General features: G+C 42.7%; 4 protein-coding genes across 4 annotated transcripts; 1 reads left to right on the forward strand and 3 right to left on the reverse strand.

Annotated features, from left to right (window-relative positions):
- Positions 1 to 6,115: 6,115 nt before the first annotated feature.
- LOC129616961 (axoneme-associated protein mst101(1)-like) lies at positions 6,116 to 6,496 on the reverse strand. The gene has a single exon (XM_055532434.1). The coding sequence runs from the start codon at positions 6,494 to 6,496 to the stop codon at positions 6,116 to 6,118; it is 381 nt and encodes a 126-aa protein (XP_055388409.1).
- Positions 6,497 to 7,472: 976 nt separating this feature from the next.
- Positions 7,473 to 8,058, reverse strand: LOC129616962 (uncharacterized). The gene is made up of 4 exons (XM_055532435.1): positions 7,831 to 8,058; positions 7,715 to 7,783; positions 7,650 to 7,661; positions 7,473 to 7,604 (listed from the first exon to the last, which is right to left on the reverse strand). The coding sequence occupies exons 1-4, from the start codon at positions 8,056 to 8,058 to the stop codon at positions 7,473 to 7,475; spliced, it is 441 nt and encodes a 146-aa protein (XP_055388410.1).
- Positions 8,059 to 12,403: 4,345 nt separating this feature from the next.
- Positions 12,404 to 16,874, forward strand: LOC129616963 (uncharacterized). Its single transcript, XM_055532436.1, has 15 exons — positions 12,404 to 12,489; positions 12,534 to 12,621; positions 13,556 to 14,172; positions 14,247 to 14,319; positions 14,370 to 14,671; positions 14,750 to 14,994; positions 15,045 to 15,076; positions 15,152 to 15,223; positions 15,336 to 15,439; positions 15,528 to 15,759; positions 15,848 to 15,979; positions 16,047 to 16,208; positions 16,480 to 16,615; positions 16,663 to 16,780; positions 16,823 to 16,874. Exons 1-15 carry the CDS (start codon positions 12,404 to 12,406, stop codon positions 16,872 to 16,874), a joined length of 2,451 nt encoding a protein of 816 aa, XP_055388411.1.
- A 139-nt stretch (positions 16,875 to 17,013) lies between these two features.
- Positions 17,014 to 19,053, reverse strand: LOC129616964 (RNA-binding protein 39-like). Its single transcript, XM_055532437.1, has 7 exons — positions 19,015 to 19,053; positions 18,433 to 18,882; positions 18,251 to 18,386; positions 17,970 to 18,188; positions 17,241 to 17,923; positions 17,133 to 17,188; positions 17,014 to 17,080 (listed from the first exon to the last, which is right to left on the reverse strand). Exons 1-7 carry the CDS (start codon positions 19,051 to 19,053, stop codon positions 17,014 to 17,016), a joined length of 1,650 nt encoding a protein of 549 aa, XP_055388412.1.
- Between the last annotated feature and the right edge of the window lie 353 nt (positions 19,054 to 19,406).

Below are 19,406 nucleotides of genomic sequence, written 5' to 3' on the forward strand. Positions count from 1 at the left end.
CAACAGCGATTCCGAGGAGTTCTGGAACCCTGACGACACCTTCGCGTGAGTGTCCATTGTCTCGCAACAACAAGCAATCTCGATGTTGACATCTTCCTCTTTATCAGGCTTGACTTGCAGAATGTTTCTGTAGAAATCACTCCAGCTCACCAGCAGCGGAAACTGCAGGATTATGATTCTGAAGAACATCCAAGGGGCCCCAGTAGAATCGAAGCGGGGAACGATTCGTCAATTGTGCGCGTTTACGGGAATGTTGAACATTTGCATTCTGACGACAAGACGCAGACGCGTATTCTCCGACTTCGTTATGCTTGTCAACAACCCGAGGACGCTCGAATTGTATTAAAATTTGTAAGAACTTCTGATTTTAGTTCGCTCTCTAGAATTCAACTTTTTAGCACTTCCGTGAATACAAAGAGGAAAAGATCTGCATTTCCTTTGTCAAGCGATGCGCGTCTGATTGGACAGGATTAAGAGTAAGATTCTGATGTTCTGCATTAAGATTAGAAATATAATGCGAGAGATCTATGTTTAGTGAGAGATCTATGTTCAGTGAGATCTTCTATGTTTAGTGAGATCTTCTATGTTCAGTGAGATCTTCTATGTTCAGTGAGATCTTCTATGTTTAGTGAGAGATCTATATGTTTGTTATGATTGCAAAAAGATCTACGATGAGACATCGATATGTTCAGTGAGATCTTCTATGTTTAGTGAGAGATCTATATGTTTGTTATGATTGCAAAAAGATCTACGATGAGACATCGATATGATCTTGTAGGTTGAAGAAGTCGAATCAGGTTCCATTGTGTTCGACAAAAACCGTCTCTCACCAAAGTGGGATCCCTCCCAAGTTGTCCCACCAGAGTCCACGGAAGTCGTTGAAACAGAACCCCCAGCTTTCAGACTATCAGTTCCGTCGCATTCAGGGAATGTATTTATTCGGGAAATTCAACTTCAGTCCTCTAAGCCTCTCGTTCTTGAGCCCGTGCTAAGAGGACATCTTGCATCGTCTCCATCTCTTGAAGTGAGTCTGATGCCGTTCATAGAAATTCGAGCACCGCCAACTTGATGCCCGCATTCCTCCCTTGTATTTCTGTTGTGATCGCTTGGGTTCTCTGTTAGCGCAGTGTCATCGATTTGAATCTAATCCTTTCATTTGCAGGTTGGTGATAGTGATGGAGATGGATTCCGCATCGATTTGGGCTACAGATGCTCCGAATGGAGTCGTGTTAAAGACTTGAATACAGCACCAATCCAGATTACAATGAGTTTGATTAATGGACATCCAATTGTTGCTCCACTGAATTTCACGTGGTTCGGTGATTGTTCGAAGGGAAGCTTGCCGTATTTATCAATCGTTTCATCATCCTGTAAAACTGGTTTCTCAACCTTTTCAAGAGATCCTATCACTGTGTGGGAAAACGTAAGTTGATTCTTCTGCGCTTCGACTGAACGTCTTCTTTCATTGACAGAATACATTAACCCCGCAATTTGCTGGTGAGGCCAAAGACCCATTTTCTGTTGGACCTCAAGAATCGTGCACAATGTTTTCTTTCATCGTCACTCCACGAGCTGTTGACTTTGAACTCGACAACAATGGACCTGAATTGCCTCCCCTCTATCCGAGACCAACTGTAAGCTCATCTCAATCATCTCAACTGATTGCACCATCAGGTGACGTTTGACGAGAATCTTCTCTACGTTCCTGGCCACACCCCAGATGTGAAACGATCAAGCACTGTCACCGAAATGCGTATCCGCTATGTTTGTTTCAAAGCGGGTACAACACCAATGCGTCTCTCAGTCACGTTTAAGGGAATTCCTAGTTATGAAATTTCTTGGAACAAAGTCTGTTCCGCCCCAGTCATTCGGTAAAATCTTGAAATTGATTTTCAAATTCGAATTGATTTTGTTTCTTCTTTTCAGCGAAGGAAGTGAGATCTCTGCGGCGAGTATCCCCGTGATCCTATTTGGTGTTGTTGGGGTTATCGGGTCTATCTTGTGTTGTACAACACGGTAAGGACGAATCGTATAACACGAATCCAACTGTTCATTTCTTTATGTTTATTCGCAGTGGAAGATCGTACTTGCACAAATTCGGACGGCCATCAGCGACAAACGAGGAGAAAGAAACACTCACACGGTCTCTTTGATCACAAATCATCTTTTTTGCTTTGTTTTCTTTGTACTTTTGTAGTCTTCCTACTTAACTCGTTTGGGGCTGTAGATTTTCTTGTTACGATGATGGGAATGATACTGATCATTTTCCCCAATCCTTCGACTACCCGCTGCCTCATCTCCGTCTTTTATCCTTCAAACTAATTTTTCCTTTGAGATTGTTCATCACAATACGAGGCCCTGTAGTTTTTCTTGTTGATGATCCCATCATTTCCGTTTGGTATACTTCGAAGTTGGATGCTCTTGTTCTGGGGGATTCATAAGAGAGGTTGTCAGCCCTATTGATGTATCTTACCGTTTTTGGATTCCAGCCCAAGAAGAAAGAGCCGATGATTTAGCCTTGAAAAAAATACATTTGGAAAAAAAAAAATTTCATTGAAGTCACTCACCAAAACCTCTTGTGTTGTGCTAAGATTTTCAGGAACGACATCTCGAAGTTGTCCGCTGAAGAAGAAAGAAAACAATGAATCGATTCGTATTACCTAATCCGTCGTATTGAGATTCGTTGTCCGTCGCATTGAGATGTCAGTCGTACCGTTTAGTCCGGGTCCATAATTCTTTTTCCGTTTTTTTTGATTGCATTGATCTTGAATTCGTACTCTCGAAGAATTGGAGTGAACCACCTGAACGAAAAGGATGCGCTCATTTCAAGGATACTACTGTCGGTCATAAGTCGGAAAGTAGAACTTACTTGTCAGGCCAATGGACCCAGTGATCGCCTGGAGCAGCTAGTAGGGCGTATTTCTGACCAGTTGCGTTGGCTAAAGTACGACGTGATTGAATCGCTTCTAAACTTCTTCTCAATGCGCGATGACGAGAAACCCATTGGTCTTTGAAACAAAGAATAGATTCGAACAATTGGAAAATCGCGTACTTTTCCCTTAAAGCGCATTTTCGCGTTCGTAAAGCCCATCAGGTATGCGAGATGGATGTATTGGCCCTTTACTTTCAAACCCCGCTTGTTGGGGAGAAACTGGAAAAGAGACAACATTTTTCAACTTACTCTATTACGAATACAGTCAAGACTGGCAGAAATCAACAATTATCATGAGTTCTTACTTCGACGGTTGATGTGTATTCTTTTCCTTGCACGGGAGTCAACAGGACTTTCCCTGGATCGTGATCAATAAAGTTCACATTTCGCAAGGCCTGATCAAGAAATCATCCTTCTAACGTCGATAGTAGTGCGGTGATAATAGGAAGGATGACGCGGTCCAAACCGGCATTTACCTTGGTCGTCCCGTCGTTGATCGCCTGTGGAAGGTTGTAGCCGAAACCGCATGCAGTTCCGAAGTATCCTTCTCCATCTCCCACCGCGATAACGGTTCGATGGTATCTTAATTTGTCAGCTCCGGCATTTAATCTCATACTTGATACCTTCAGCAAAATCATTCGTAGATTTCTAACATTCATATCTGGATTTAATCCGTCCGCATTCACAACGTATTTTCCAGACGAGGGATCGTAAGAAGATCCTTCCGGCTACATAAGATCAGGATGTCCCAAAACACACTCATATGCTTCCATGTCCCAAAACACTTACCTGCTTCCATCTCCATGTGACAAATCGATTTCCCTCCTCCAACCATTCAAGTGGGCCGGACTTTCTGACTTCTTCTTTTTTCACCAGCAGCTATGAAGGAGTGTTGCACAATCATTTCCACTCTCCTCCCTCACCAATCTCTCCATCGAAGTTTTTCCCGTTCGACTAATTTCACGCTCAACCCGCTTGGGAACATTTCTTTGTTGCACGACGCGGGCCCCTGCTTTAATGATATTGCAGTAGTAATCAACTTCTTGATCACTCAGATATTGATTGGGTGGAAGACTTCCAATCTCCTCTGCAATCTGACAAATCAACGAATCATGACAAAACAGAGAATGACTCACTGTTTTTGAATCAAACCCATAAAACAGTCTGTATGGATCAAGCGATTCAAATTCGAGTAAATTCGTTTTTCCCCGTGCGGCTGCACGCAACAACAGTTTAGCCGTCTAGAAAGTTGAGTGATGATTCATCAATACAACAAATCGGCTGTTCACCTCCATTTCTTCGTCACTTGCTTTGAATTGCGGAGGTTTATCAACCGGAAGATTATTAAGCATGCTTTGATTCTCGTCTTTGATCCAATTGCTGAGACCAATCTGCTTCAAATCACTACAAAAACGAAGCGGTAGAATCGCAATATCAGATGGAAATCATGAAAGCCGAAGACTGAATTCTGATGTCTTACGAAACAAGACGTTGAAATTGATCCCCAATAGTCTGCATTTGCTTGTCGCTGATTGAGCTTCCGAAAAAGGAAAAGAGAGACAGTAAAATCTCTTTAGCTTGATCAGTCGGAAATTCAAGTTGGCTTTCGTCAATATAATCGATTGGAAGCGGCAGTTCTGACAACATCTCAGTATTCATACCTCGACCGTCTCCTTACCGTCGTAGAGAAAATCCCGCCCCATATCATACCTGTAACAAGAGAAATGATGAAACACTGCAAGTGCTTGTACACACCATTTAGACCGTTTTAGGTGACCAGGTTGGTTTTTAACGACACGCTGAATGTGGCCAACCATCCACTGTTCGACTGCCTGACAAGAAAAACAAATGAATCTATCGATGACTGGAAGGTCAGAATCAGATTTAAGCAGTCTGGAGCGCTTACCTTTTTACCAAGCGCTCGAATTTCATTTGGCAGGAAAGGTTCCACGCTTGGCCACACCTTTTGGACCCAACGTTCAACGTCATCTGGGTTTTTTTCAAGTTTGAAGAAACCAAACTTTAAAAAAGAAAAGGGTCCAGCAGAGGCTATGGAAGAGAGCGTGTAGAACTCGGTCTTACCAGGCGGTCTAAACAGCGTTTGAACCTTTGGGGATCGTCCTCTTTTGGAAGGAAAGGAATCTTTAAGATTCGACAAATGGTTTCAACATCATTCGCCAACGAATGACACACTGTTGAAGAAAAATAGGAAACTTGAGGGGCCGTGAAGAGCTCACCAGCATCAACAGCAAGAACAAAAGCCCTTGGATTAATCACGGGTAGATTCATGCTGAGAGGGTCTGGAGTAGTGACTTTATGAGGAACTTGTAGTGGAGTAAACTGTCAATTTCATGGATTGACAATCAATTGAACTCTAGCCGAATACCTCATCAGCCGCGAGAGGAGAAACAGGGAGCACAATCTTGTTCAATCTTGCTTGAAGACCGAGTTGAGCCGCTTCCTAAATACCAACATGAGAAATTTTGGGAAACGCGAGCACGGGAACAGTTTCTCACTTCATGTTCAAGCAGAGATTGTGGGCGGAGCAGTCGAAATGCTTTGCCCACGTCTGCAGAAAACAAACGGTCTCGGCGCTGGGATTGAGGACTGAAAATTCAAGTGAATAAGTCGACGAGCATAATGAGAGCGGTTGCACAAAAGTGGCACTTACATGTTAACGGAACGACTTGCCAACGCTCTTGCTGCGCGACTACCGAAAAGCGCTCCAATATCATCTCGTGATTGGAGCAACGCACGAGCAAACGTCTCCCGCCTTTTTCTGATCTGAAGCGATTCTGATGGGATGTCGCCATGATTATCATCAATTTGCGATTTGAATAAAAAATCGCTGTCCCCTTTACGGAGCCCTCTGAAATGCGATGCAGTGCGGCGCGTCTCCATCAACTGACGCAAACTTTTGAGTGTTGTTGCGTCTCTTCTCAATAAGGCAGCCATTATTGGCAAGAAGCCCCGCCAAAAAACAGCTCAGAAATGTCTTCGCTCACAAACGAGTCATCATCTATCTTCAGATTAAAAGAGAAGGAAAAATTCAGAAACTCCAAACAATTTTTAACAAACAACCGGAACATTGAAACCACCCCTGAATGACCATCTTCTGTTTCAGACTATTGAGTTGAAGTTGAACAGGCTTTGAAAACATAAAATCACCAACTGCAACAATTTTCATTCTTCTTGCTCTCTCTCACATTTGTCTCCCGCAACGTTTTCCTGATTTTTGTCCTCGTTTTCTTCAGCAGGCTTGCGACCTGATTCTGCTTCTGCTGCTTCCTTCTCCACTGCTTCCTTCTCCACTGCTTCCTTCTCCACTGCTTCCTTCTCCACTGCTTCCTTCTCCACTGCTTCCTTCTCCACTGCTTCCTTCTCCACTGCTTCCTTCTCCACTGCTTCCTTCTCCACTGCTTCCTTCTCCACTGCTTCCTTCTCCACTGCTTCCTTCTCCACTGCTTCCTTCTCCACTGCTTCCTTTTCTGCTGCTTCTGCTGCTTCCTTCTCTGCTGCTTCCTTCTCTGCTGCTTCGGCTTCTGCTTTTTCCTCGTCTGACATTTCAGCCAGTTTCATCTGATGTTCTTTGTGTGCCTTCAACCATCTGACTCTATCTTCCTCTGACTCCTGAACGAATGGGACCTTATCAGCATCCGATAATTCTCTCCACGCCGCACCTGCGAGCCAGAGAAAGTATTTCCACCACGATCAACCGCGACGCCCGCTGACCTATCATCTTGCTGACTTCAGTAAGTTTCAATTCTGGCTGACTTTCCAATATCTCATTCCTCTTGAACTTGGAATAAAACATGAAAGCACTTAGCGGCTTTTTTGGCCCCTGAGGCCTGGGCCTCCTCTAAGTAGAAAACAGTCAGAAAAAATAGGAACCAAAAAGAAAGACTTACTGGTCGGACCTCATTTGCGCGTGCCATTTTAATAACTAGAGGAGGTAGCAAGCAAACAAAAATTCAAGAGTTGAACGCGCTGCTTGTGTGGGTCACTCAGTGGCTCGCCTGATATTCTTGTTACATGTAGATGGCTATCCGACCCGACGTCTGTGACACTTCGGATTGAACCAGATGGATGACAAAGAACAGAAGATTAGCACAGCGTTCGATGAACCGGATGATGAACTAGAAGAGTTTGAAGAATTAGGTAAGAGCAACATCCATCCTAGAATTTCACCTCTGATGGCCGAGTCCCCGACTGTCATTTTATCGTTTGTGGGCGTTCACTTTCAGGCCAGTCTGAAATCATACTGGATCCTGATGCTGTCCAATGGGAGGAGGGCTGGGATGTAGCAGGTATGTCATTTTTCCAGATAGTGGAGGATTCTCTCTGTAGGCGGGGATTTTAGTTCTATTATGGTTTTAGGCTGGGATGACGAAGATGCAGATGAGGACTTCATTCAAAAGCTGAAGGAAGAGCTTGAAAAGTATAAAGCAAGCCAGCAATTGGTTGATCAGCAAAAACAGCCCTCACAATGACGTTTCTCTTTTTAAGGATTTCACCTACTCAGCTTGACTTCTTAAAGTCTTCAGCTTGCATTTGCTGCTTTTTCCATTAAGTAGATCGGTGCTAGAACATTTGACTTGTTTGTATCCACAACACAGCCATTAGCAATCATTTCATCTAATATGAAATGTGCCTTTTCAAGATTGAACATAATCTGATAAAATATGAAATTAAAAAAAGAAACACCCTCTTGACTTACATCGAGCTCACACTGAAACAAAACGAGAAATTAAAACTTGCTCATTAAGAAAACTGCACACTTACAACATTCTCAAAATATTTATCAAGGGTTTCAACCAGAGCGTGAATGAGTTCCAGGGCCGCTAATTCGTTCTAGAAAGGTACAATTAGGGCTTTCTTGGAATATCAATAATACTCACAACGTCATCTTGATCAACGCCAAGAATGAAATATAATGAAGCGTATCGCCGATAAATGACTTTATATTGACGAAATTCGACGAATGAACATTGGGATTCTGTTCTTGATAAACACCGTCGTATGAGTTCACCCTCCAGCGCAACGCGTTCAGATATTGGTTTGTATTCGTAATATTGGGAGAGTCTTGTTTGACCCTGTTTGTTAACCATCAATACAAACTTGATCATCTTGATTTTTTGACTCCTATGGTCCTTCTGTGTTCATCAGGCGACAGGAAAGTCCGTATCTGATGATCAGTAGAGAGAGGTTTCCGCCATAATGTCCTCAGCGGGGACGACAGTAACACCCCCTGCTCCACCAGCTCCACCAATTCCTACGGCATCTCTTCCTGAAGATGTTGAGGATCTTCTCCTGCGTCTAACACGAGTCTATCAAGAAGAAGAGAAGGCCCCGGAAAATGATCAAAGTGAAGTGGAAGTGTCAGATGAACTCAATTCCCTGCTGGTAGGGTTGTTGATGGATGGTGTGTCCCAATCCTTCGTTTTAGAGCCCAGCGCTGTTCTTGCTCCGGGATAGAATGGAAGAGACCGAAGAAAGACAGAAAGCCCTTCAGCCTGAAATTCATTGGTCGGTAGAAGACTTCTGTCATCATCATTGATTCGAATTGTTCTTCAGGTTAACGAAAGGAGTTGAAGTTTTGAGGAAACTTGGAGGTCAACTAGGATCTATGGAAACAGCGTTAAGAGAGATTGAATTGGAACGATCGGAAGCGCTTTCTAAGACAGAGACTCTTAATGAGGCTTGCGCAAAAATTACGAAAGATCAACGAGCTATAGAAGTAAACAGCGGAAGTTTTTAATTTTGCACCCAAAATTGAATCGGATCCTCGAATTTTGTTTGTCTTGTAGGATTTTGTATCAGTGGTAAAGCAGCGTGTTGAGATATTCGACAGGCTTGATGCTTTAAGAAAAGAAATAGGCGGCGATCCCAAATCTTATATCGCAGATTTAACAGTTAATTCATTTCAATCATCTGGATCCAAAGCTGATGAAGGGGGAAGTTCTCAACAGACTTTTGAACATCGTCTAATTGGACCTGCACTTCCACTTTTGAAGATCTTTATCTCTATTGATGAGGCTTCTGACTTCTTTCAACTTCATTCGGATTTCTTGGAGGTAGGAACCGAATTCATTTCTTGCAAGTTGATCCAACATCGATACTCGATTTGTACGGTTTTCGGTCTTTTTTGTTTGTTATCCCGACTATATTTGTCCAGAGTCGGAGCTATTTGTCCCAATATGAAAGGTTGAGATCAGATCTCCTTATTGGGACACGCCAAGTTGTCACTCAAGCGTTAGAGAAGTGTGAAAAGCGTATTGAACGTAAAACGGGTGGACAACAATCCCCAGCCCTAAATTTCACAACACATTATGTGCAATTCAGGTACTTGAAACGAATTGTTGATTTTATAAACTCATTATAATTATCGACGATCTTCTTTTTTATTAGAGCTGCTGGAGCCCATTTGAAGTGCTTGATGGCTGTACTGTTCGAGCGTTCCAAGACAGAAACAGATGGATATTATTCGAGGTATGTTTATCGATAAATCAATTTCATTCATTATCAGAATATCATTTATTGTGAATATTGTCATCACACGGATGTTCTTCATTCGATTCTGTACATGTATTCTATCCCTACCATTCCTATCATTTCGTGATACCTTTTATATCTGTTGATGTCTACACGATCTGTTTTCATCAGTGCGCTGGATGTCATTGAAGGAGTATATGTGTCAACAAGACTTCGACTTATTCTTGATCCTTTGAAGTCCCAACTCGTTGTATGCTTTGTCATTCGTTCTACACTATCTATTTTCTCTTCCCTTCAATTAGAGACTCTTCGACACCACCGCCAATTCACTCGCTGATGATGACGTTCATCCGTTGCCCGTCATCATTCGTCAAGCAGCAACTCTTGTTCTCTCTGTCGCGGATCTTGAGTTCAAAACTTATCAAGCTTTTTTTGTTCTGCGACAACCACGAGTCAGTCAAACAAAACAAGAATTGATAGTATTTCTATATAACTTCAAATCGTCAATCCGTGAGTCTCTACAGGAATCTGTCACGACTCTCATTGGGTCTCTCGGTGACCTTCTATTGGATATTATGAGACCAGCAGTCCTCGGATCAAGTTCAATTGCTGAGCTTCGGTAATGCATCCATTTCGTCCGTTCTTCCTTCTTTCAAATCTGTACTAATGTTTGGAAAGTTTTTTTTAATCCATTTCTGCGCTTTCTGTTCAGAGAAATCTCTGAATGTCTCGCTCTTGATGTTCTTGATTCCATTCCGACGAGTTCTGGTGCATCAGTGCACTCATCTGCAAAAACTGCATCCGATATTGGTCCCCTTTATTACTCCATCCACCGACTTCAGAAGGTATCCCTTGGAAGCTTTTCAAAACCCGCAAACTTCTCGCATGTCCATCAGGACGTTCAAGAGCGGTTGATATTCAAGACTGAGGGTTACATCATGGAATCAATTCGTGGTTTTGAACCCACTCTTCAAGACGTTGATTATCCTAGAAGGTGATCTAGTGGTTTAATCAATTATGAGTATATGGGATCATTGCTATGAGTATATATGGGATCATTGCTATGAATATATATGAGATCATTGCTATGAATATATATCGGATCATTTTTTCATGTCTTCTCGTTCTTAGGCTTTTCGGTAGTCCTCTTACTTTCGACTTTTCGGTTGTTTCTTCAACTCCCATTCTTCCCAATTCAATCCACGGCAACGTGAAAGAGTCTTTGGATACAAGGTCTCCACAGACTCACACCGCCATCCCACCCCTCGACTCGTCTCTTCCTCCATCGTCCCAAAAATCAGCTTGTCTCTCACCTTCTGGCGGATGGTATTCCCCACTCGTTCGTCTCACTGAGTGTCTTGCTTCAGCTCAGAATGTTGTCACACCAACGGCGTTTCAGATTCTCGCTCAAGTCAGTTTGATTAAACTCGATCGATTGGTTATCTGTGGTCTTATTGTAGCATGCTGTTGAAGGGTGTCTCACATCTCTAATGGAAGCATCGCAGAGGATACAGGACGCCAAGGTGAGGACGGATGGGATAGACTAAAAGAATAATACTCTATTTCTATTCCGATCGTTCTTAGTATTCGATTTTAATTGTTGTAGGGCTCAACATTTGATGCAAGTTTGTTTCTCATCAAGCATTTATTGATGTTGAGGTGATTGCCGTTAACGTGAAACTACTAATACTTCCAATATCTTGCAGAGAACAGGTTGCTGCCTTCCATTGCGAGCTTGTCGTGAATGAAACTGTTTTTGGTTTTGGAGCTGTTCGAGCCAGAGTCTTCAACTTTCTCAGATTATCATCTTCTCCTGAACAACCTTTAAATTCTAGAGCTCCATTGACACTTGGATCTTTGATTCGCTATTTTATGCCAGAATTGCAAGTGAGTTTTTAACTCGACATTAATTTTCAAATTGATCATAATCAGCAAAATCGCGTTGATACCAAGCGTGATTTGGAGATCGCTCTAAAACAACACTGCGAGTCATTCGTTGCTCATTGTGCCGCTTTGTGTAAGAAGACTCTAGCTCTCTCATCCACTCATATCTCTCTCATCCACTCTTATCTCTCTGACCATCATCTCCTTCACTTTCCAGTGCTGCTTCCTATTCTACGGCTTTCGTCGTCTCTGTCGGAATCACTGAGACAGAAAACGTCCACTTCAGAGACTGTTATGAAGGCAGAACGTGTTTCTACAAGCACACTCCGTTCTGCAATACAAGAATTCCGCGATGGGATTGCCTCCATTGTCCCTCGTTTAGTTTTCAACCTCCAAGCTTATCTTGTTCAACCAGACGGTCTTCACTCATTTCGAATTACATTGAAAGATTTTCCTGAAGCTCCATCTAACGAGAATTCCACACTCTTGGGAAGTTCAAGAGCGTCCTTAATTTCCGTCTCTCCCGCCTCTAACGCCCCGCCTGAGTTCGTTTTAGTGGAAGCGATTAAAATTTCTGTTCTCGAGGCTGTGAAGTATGTCCTTCCAAATAGTCGCTATAACGCATCATCTCTATCAGGCACATCCAAGCTTCTATTTTGGCATCGGAATTCTCAACGGAAGAAGGAGCCATCATCTCTATCGGATTACAAGAATTGCGAGACTCGTACTTATGGTTCACACCACAGATGGTGAGTTACTGGCACAGAATTTAAGGCATCTCCGTTTGGTTGCAGCTGTCTGCTTCAATAGAAGACTTGCTCCAAAGTTCAAAACCAGAAGAACTTCAAGAACCCGAGAGAGAACTAGCAGCAAACAACAACGATTCTGTTCAGAGAGAAACTGAACAGCAAGACACACTATCAGAGATAGTCAAATAAAGTATCACTGATGACACTTTAAGAATACTTTTTTTGATCCGGAACAATGTCTGGTTCTTTTTCTGTTTCCAGACTTCTATCGATCAAGAAACACCGAATGCCTCCATTTCACTGAGTCGATTCTTTACGATCCAAAAAACGTTGTCGTTTTACAAAAATGACTTCCGCGTTTTCAATCGACCAGGTTGTTAAAGCTTTTGGGATCCTCCATGGAAATGGGACTCCCGAAGAAAGAAGAGCAGCGTACGTCCCAAAAACATCAAATTCGAGTGACTCGTTCTTTTCAGTGATTTGGGATTGAGACGGTGGCAGCAGGCTTTTGACGCTTGGTCGATTTCTGATCAACTTCTATCGATGCCATGCTGTCCTTATGAAGTAAGATTTTCACCCACTCGGTTCCCACCAGAGACTTTCTGCATTTGGGACCATCCGAGTTCTGAATTCGGCTTTTTGTAGATCCAGCACATGGCAGCTCTTACACTCAAAACGAAGATCATGTACGACATCACGCAACTACCAGCGAGCTCGCTCGAACCTCTTTGTGCTTCGGTGCTTTCCCACATTGAGCGTTTCAAAAATCAGTAAGACAAAAGGGATTCTTTCATTCAGCTTGACTTTCACTCCAAGTGGAAGGAGTGCAATCTCAGCAGAATTGTTCTCACTTGGCTGCTATGCATCGATTCTGCTCTCAGTTTTGCTGCAGAATTTTCTATCTGTGCATCAATTCTCTGCTCTCTCTTTTTCAGTCAGCCACGGACTCTCCTTGTGGCTCTAGGATTGGCTTTTGCTGATTTGACAATCCATATGGCGCCCCAATGGAATTCTTTCCTTGAGGCATTAACTGGACGACTAGGGGACCCTCAGGACACCCAAGCCTTATTGTTGTGCTTGAAGGTTCGGATCCCACACTTTGATTTCTGAGAACAATGTTTTCTTTGCAGTTGTTACCAGAAGAGAATGGAAATTATGTGGTTTTAGCGGATCCACTCGCTCGAGAAACGCATGCAAAGATCCTTCATACAAATTTACGAATTGTGAGTTCGTTGATCCTGGTGCTTCTATTTGTGTGTTTCAGATTTTGTCTCGATTGAATTCAATTGTTGAGAGAAATTGTGATCTAGAAACCACATCTAAGGTTCTCGAATGCTTCATCGAGTGGGTGTCCTTCGCAGAAGAGCGAGAGGGCTACAACGAACACGACATCCAGCAAAGCCTTCTTTCGGGCACTTTTATCGATTTGTGCTTCAAGGTAATCAATTTATCTTTTTTATAAAAGCTACTGTGTCTTCTTTCTTCTTATTCCCGACAGTTGCTGAAATCGCCCAATCCAGCCACAGATGATTCTGTATCTGACTGTCTCACCACAGCACTTCATGTGGCCGCGCGATCTCCTGTTTACCATCGTGGTCTTTTGCAACGAATGCTTCATGAAATATCTGCAACAGATGGAGTCATTCGAACAGCTCTCAGCCATGCCTTCCAAAACGATGATGCTGAAGCTGTTCTGAGACTCGCCCGCATTTATCGATTCGCAGGGATTGGAAATGCTGATCATATCGCTCGATCTCTCCATAAGGATCCTTTGTGTAAAGAACTACTTCCGATTATGATTCGATTAACTTCTGTCTCTTATGACGTCAATGATGAGGCCCGTGGATTGAATGGCATCACAACACAGATGTTTGATTTCTGGGAATCATTAGCAGTTGCAGTCACTCGAACGCGGAAGAGAATGGCAGATGGAGGAGTATGGAAAGCGTCTGCAGTTCCTCTGACAGAAGGATTATCAGACGCTCAGGAAGCCGGACAATTAATCGAACAGCAAGCTATTTTGTTTAATTTAGTAATTCGTACTTTGTTATCGCAATGTTTGGTACCCGAAGGATTATTCCAAGCTCCACTGGACGTGGACCATGATTTCCTTCAGTGAGACCCATTTCAACAAGTTTAATTTTTAACAAATTTTGTTTTCATCAACTTATGCTTGTTCTCACGTTCAGGTTCCGATTCGATGCATGTTCGTGTATCACTCGTGTTTCAACCGTTGTCTCTTTCAAATCTGTTCTCCAAACGGTAATGCGCTTCTGTTGTCTGTTTCATATAATATGAGTTGATCGTGTCAGGTGATTGAACTTTTGGTCGATTCAACTCAATCGAACGATCGACGGATACAAGAGGGTTATTTAACAGCAGTAACACGCTTAATAAAAAATACGAATTCTGATGATGATGATGTTTCATCTGAAGTCGACTCACCAGTAGATTATGACTCATTGACAGTCGCCCCATTGTTCAATTTGGTATCCCTTTTCTCGGGAATGTTGCTCACGCCCGACGCACCAACAAGTCTCCCTGATTGTCTCACAAGAACAGCTGTGGCTGAACTCATTGGTCGAGCAGCTGGAAAGTTACCTCTAAGGCGCAGGTAATCCCCTCTCAGTCCTAAGTTTTCTATAACTTCATGTTTTAAATGTTGTCGTCGAGACTCCCTTCTCTCAATCAGGGCTGAGCTTGTCCCCAAATTATTGGAATGTTTGGGACATCAAGTCTTTCAGAAAGATCTTGTAGGATCCTCTCCGGAGCCTCAACTGGATGAAGAGATCAGGGAAAGTGGCGTCCAATCGGATCCTCCATTATTGTCTGCACGACGGTATTTATCGAGCCGTTCAGCCGAAGCATTCAGAGCGTTGTGTGTCCATGGTCAAGATTTACCTATCGTTCAAGAATTAATACCAAGTTTAGTGGCTGGTATGTTTTCAGTGTTTGTCCTTAATTTCGTCATTGTCTCTTTTTTTCAGCTCTTTATCGCTTTGATGGAATTACTGGCGATGTATGTTCGTCAAAATTGAATTATCGCCAGTGATTTCGACATTTTTCATTTCTTTTACTCTTCTCTGTTTTTCAGTCCTACTATTCAATACTAGAAGGTGTTGCAGTGTTGATTGGATCTATTCAGGATGATGCCAAATTTCTCAAGGTCTGTTGATGTTCAGAATTGTCTTTTTCAACATTCTATCGCTGACATATATTGTCGATGATGATCCCACATCTTGTTGATGATGATCACATATGTTGTTGCTGTTAATTAGGCTTCAGAGGAACTCTTCAATCCCGTCGTCACCGCTCTGATTTCACCGAATCTCGACAAAACAGCAATTGTCGCTCAAGCAGATCGCCTTGCACTGATTCTCAGGTACGCGCACTTCTAGAGTCAATTTAATTGTAAATAAAGTTTCTTTGATTTACGATTTTTATGTTTTCTATCACTCAATTCCTTTCAGATCAATCAGTCCCACCGAGCAACAAGTCGCTGTTAGAAGAGAAGCATTGGGAATATTCGTAACAACAAAATTGTGGCCACTTCTTGAACATCTCATCAAAGCGAACGGAAATCAATCGACAATTGTTGAGAAATGTTGCCGCGTTCTCAAACATGGTCTACGTTGTGTCGGTCATGCGGCATTCCGTCCGATAATTCCATCGTTTGTGAATCTCATTGTCGAAAATTCAAGAGTGAGTTTTATTGATATTTGTCCATCGGCAATTTTACTCGCTCTGTCCCAACGGCGTTTTCTGTTCTTTTCAGACGATCAAATTGCAGGCGACATATTTGTATGTCGCTGAATGGTTGATTCTTCCGTATAGTGAAGATCAAGAAATTGCACAAACCTTAAAATGTTTGTTTAATGAGCTTTGCGCTTCAGCACTAAATCAAATTGACCAATTGCTTGCGGTATGGCGTTTGCATCTTTTTATTGCTACCGTCGATTTGCTTTTTATGATTAATGTGGTGTTTTCAGGCGAATAAAGAGGAGTATTTTCTGGTCGAAGATTTCTACGGAATGTTTTGCCGGTATTTGCGGTTTTGTCCAACAATTCCTGGAACATCTCCAGCGCTTGACAAAGCAATTGAAACAGGCTATTCTTGTTTGCGGCGTTGTGGGCGAAGTGCAACCACCATGGTGTGTTCCTTCTTGGGCAATATTGCTTACGTTCACAGAACTTGTGGTAAGAATTTTACAGTTTAAGAATTTTTACCATTTACGAATTTAACCATTGTGTGAATTCAAAGCGAGTCGATACGGACTGAGTGTCGATCACATTTCTTTTCCATAGAAGTTGAGGAAGGGAATTTGGAGCACGAAGCTATCCGTCAATCTGTACAAAATTTTCATTATTTGTTTTTCAAAGTAAGCTTCTGAATGAAAAACAACCATTATTCCATAATTGTAGCATCTTCACCGAATGGTCTCTGAGTTATTCGGGCTGTTGGAGTCAGTTCCCTCAGCGGCAATTGTCACTGCAATCGGACAAGCTCTAACAGAAATACGGACAGCAGCGAAAGCAGAGTCCGATGCCGCAATAAGAAGTGAGCCCGTCTTTTATTTCTTGATTAATGAGTTGTGTTCTGGTTAGATGGACTTCTCCGCCTACCAGCTGCAGTTCTTGCAACAGACAATTACAAGGAAACAATTGTTCAGTCGATACTGAATGATCGCGATCTGGAGCCGATTATCGATGAACTTTATTTGAGGTGAGTGTTTGTCTTTTAGTTTGTGTTAATTCTGGTTTGTAGGTGTCGACAAGTTAATCTACGTCTTAAAGAAGCCGAATTAACTACCGGTTAAAGAAGCCAACTACCCACGGATGACTTCTTCGTTAATATAATTTTTGAGTATCTGTGTTTCGCATTGTTCGTTTTTGACAGAAATCCTTGTTTTCCTCGGTCTAAACAATGCACATTATACGGAAAACAAATGTGTTTCACTAGTATGAAGATTGACAAACGGCGTTCCATATTTGATCGGGCACATATGAACATTGAATTGGCTTTCTGCAAAAAATACAAAAACTTTAAATGAAAACATTCATTATTTGCAACGTACCCGGCGAAGTAACGTCCTTGCATTCCAGTGCTTGCCTTCACTGCAGCTTCTGACGACTGAATCGACACACATCACATCAGATATATAACCCTGTATAATGGGACTTACGGAAAATTTGACGTAAACTTTCCGGTCAAGCAATTTCCTATTCACGAAGACCTTCAAGACCAAACCGAATTTAGAACACTCATTTTTAACATCTTCTTCAATGTCATCGAGAAGCGACGCCCCTTCTTTAACAACATCTTCAGCAGTGAAGAGTGGCTCCAAGCAAACGTTGCATGAGATGGGGGAAACTGAAAAGTGAATAGAGCAAGATTCAGAAAGCAGTTGCTGCCTACCTGATGGGGCTGAGGGGACGGGCAATACCATTCCTGCAAGCAACCCTCCAGGCTGTACTGTTGGCATTGAAGTCGTTGGACCTTCCGCCCGCTGTAATTTTTGCATCAAACTGATACGAGGGTTCACACCACTCAGCAAACCACCACCCTCATCATCGAGTCTCTCTGTATCATTTGCTGCCTCAGCAAATTGTAACGCTGTCTGATAAGGATTGTCTGTGACGATGGCGGGACGTTGAAGATTCTCCGTTGCGTATCCAACCTGAAAATCAAAATCAACAAACGTTGTAATTAGACAATGCGACATATTGGGTAAAGGACAATGTACAACTAAAGGAGAATTTACTTTAATTGCTCTTCCCCCAATGTCGAATCCATTCATCGCAGTCATCGCTTCCCGCGCATCTTGAGCATTTCGAAAATGAATAAAAGCGTATCCCTTGCTCCTCCCTAAGATAGAACACGTGTATTATTTGCAACACATAATTGGGCCCACCTGTATAAGGATCTTTATGCAGATCAACGTTCACAATGTCGCCAAATGGACTGAAAAGTTGCTTCAGATCATTTTCATCTAATGCTGCAAGATTTTCAATCAGTCCTCCAACATAAATTTTCATAGGACCGTGTTCAGTCAGTTCGGCTTGCTGTTGCTTTGCTGCTTTCGCTGCTCGGTTCTTTTCAGCTTGGGAAGCTTGAATAATGACAGGCTGATCTGAACGCACAAGACCAAGGAATATAGAACAAAAGTCAGAAGATCTTCAGTAAAAGGCCTACCCATTAGAAGCTGTCCAGTCATTGCTAATGAAGTCATGACGGACGTCGGAGTGTAAAATTCAACGTAACCAACACCTTTCGATTTGCCACTTCGAGCATCACGAATAATTTGAATATCTCGAACTTTACCGCATTTCTGAAATCATCATTATACAAAGATAGAATAGAAGCGTCGATCCTACTTCAGAGAAAAGCTTCCAGACATCCCTTTCAGTTGCTTTCAGACTCAAATTCATTACAAGCACAGTTAAATCGTCTCTTCGTGCCTCATCAAGCTCCTTTTTCATTTTCTCTTCCTCTTCTCTAAGACGTCTTTCATGTTCGCTTTTCTTTCGTTGCTCTTCTCTCGCCCGACGCGATTCGTCCGCACGTCGTCGCTCGGAACGACTCCGATCACGCCGGCGGTCCCGTGATCGACTCCTGCCATCGCGACGTCGTCCTCGACTCCTTGACCGACGTGGCATTGAATATCCATTCCGACTCCTTAAATCCGACTTCCTGTCGCCTCTTGAAGATCCCGCGTGGTCCTCGCTTGCACCTCTCTCTGAAGACCTCTCTCTTCTACGCGGGTGCCTGCAAAACACAACGATCCATGAAGACGCTCCCGGACACCCTGGAAATATAAATGGAGTCTGAAAATGGATGGAGATAGAACAATCTTCTCGTATATCAAATCTGCATCAACTGCTGCTCAACACTATAACGTCTTTCATTGGGACACGAGTGGTGAAGCCTGGAGGGAGGGGTGACCGCAAGGAGCTCACCGCGGTGTCAAATTGTTCTACTGTTGTTCTGTCTGCCATTCCTTTCCAAATTCCGTGGAAATGGGAGAAGTATGCAACTTATGGAGACTGAGAGAATGATACTCATAACTAATGGCACCTTGATGTCTAGATTGTTCGCACGATTTTTCGCACGATATGTGGAATATTGTCAGAAATCGTACCGCTCATAACTTTCACTTCGTTCCCGATGCCTTGAATGTCCATCTGATGCAGTTCTTGACGAATGACGAATGGTTTGTTTCTGAAAAATCATAACAGACAAAACACCATCAAATATTATTCTATTCCAGACAATCAATTGCTTCATCTGCTTCTTGACTTACGTCTAAAACGGCTTCTAGCTGATCAAAATCAACATCAGCACTCATCCT

This window comes from Condylostylus longicornis, unplaced genomic scaffold (assembly GCF_029603195.1).
Source record: "Condylostylus longicornis isolate FDR11 unplaced genomic scaffold, ASM2960319v2 ptg000344l, whole genome shotgun sequence".
NCBI classification, from domain to species: domain Eukaryota; kingdom Metazoa; phylum Arthropoda; class Insecta; order Diptera; family Dolichopodidae; genus Condylostylus; species Condylostylus longicornis.

What these genes read in the sequence shown, in the direction of transcription:
- LOC129616961 (XM_055532434.1), bottom strand. Translation starts at nt 6,496, where the DNA reads ATGTCAGACGAGGAAAAAGCAGAAGCCGAAGCAGCAGAGAAGGAAGCA.
- LOC129616962 (XM_055532435.1), bottom strand. Translation starts at nt 8,058, where the DNA reads ATGATCAAGTTTGTATTGATGGTTAACAAACAGGGTCAAACAAGACTC. An exon ending in GCGTTGATCAAGATGACGTT is followed by an intron (nt 7,784 to 7,830) that starts GTGAGTATTATT and finishes GTACCTTTCTAG; the next exon opens with AACGAATTAGCGGCCCTGGA.
- LOC129616963 (XM_055532436.1), top strand. Translation starts at nt 12,404, where the DNA reads ATGACTTCCGCGTTTTCAATCGACCAGGTTGTTAAAGCTTTTGGGATC. An exon ending in CGCCTTGCACTGATTCTCAG is followed by an intron (nt 15,440 to 15,527) that starts GTACGCGCACTT and finishes AATTCCTTTCAG; the next exon opens with ATCAATCAGTCCCACCGAGC. An exon ending in GTCCGATGCCGCAATAAGAA is followed by an intron (nt 16,616 to 16,662) that starts GTGAGCCCGTCT and finishes TGTTCTGGTTAG; the next exon opens with ATGGACTTCTCCGCCTACCA.
- LOC129616964 (XM_055532437.1), bottom strand. Translation starts at nt 19,053, where the DNA reads ATGGCAGACAGAACAACAGTAGAACAATTTGACACCGCG. An exon ending in TAGAACAATTTGACACCGCG is followed by an intron (nt 18,883 to 19,014) that starts GTGAGCTCCTTG and finishes ATCCATTTTCAG; the next exon opens with ACTCCATTTATATTTCCAGG. An exon ending in AAGTTTACGTCAAATTTTCC is followed by an intron (nt 17,189 to 17,240) that starts GTAAGTCCCATT and finishes GTGTCGATTCAG; the next exon opens with TCGTCAGAAGCTGCAGTGAA.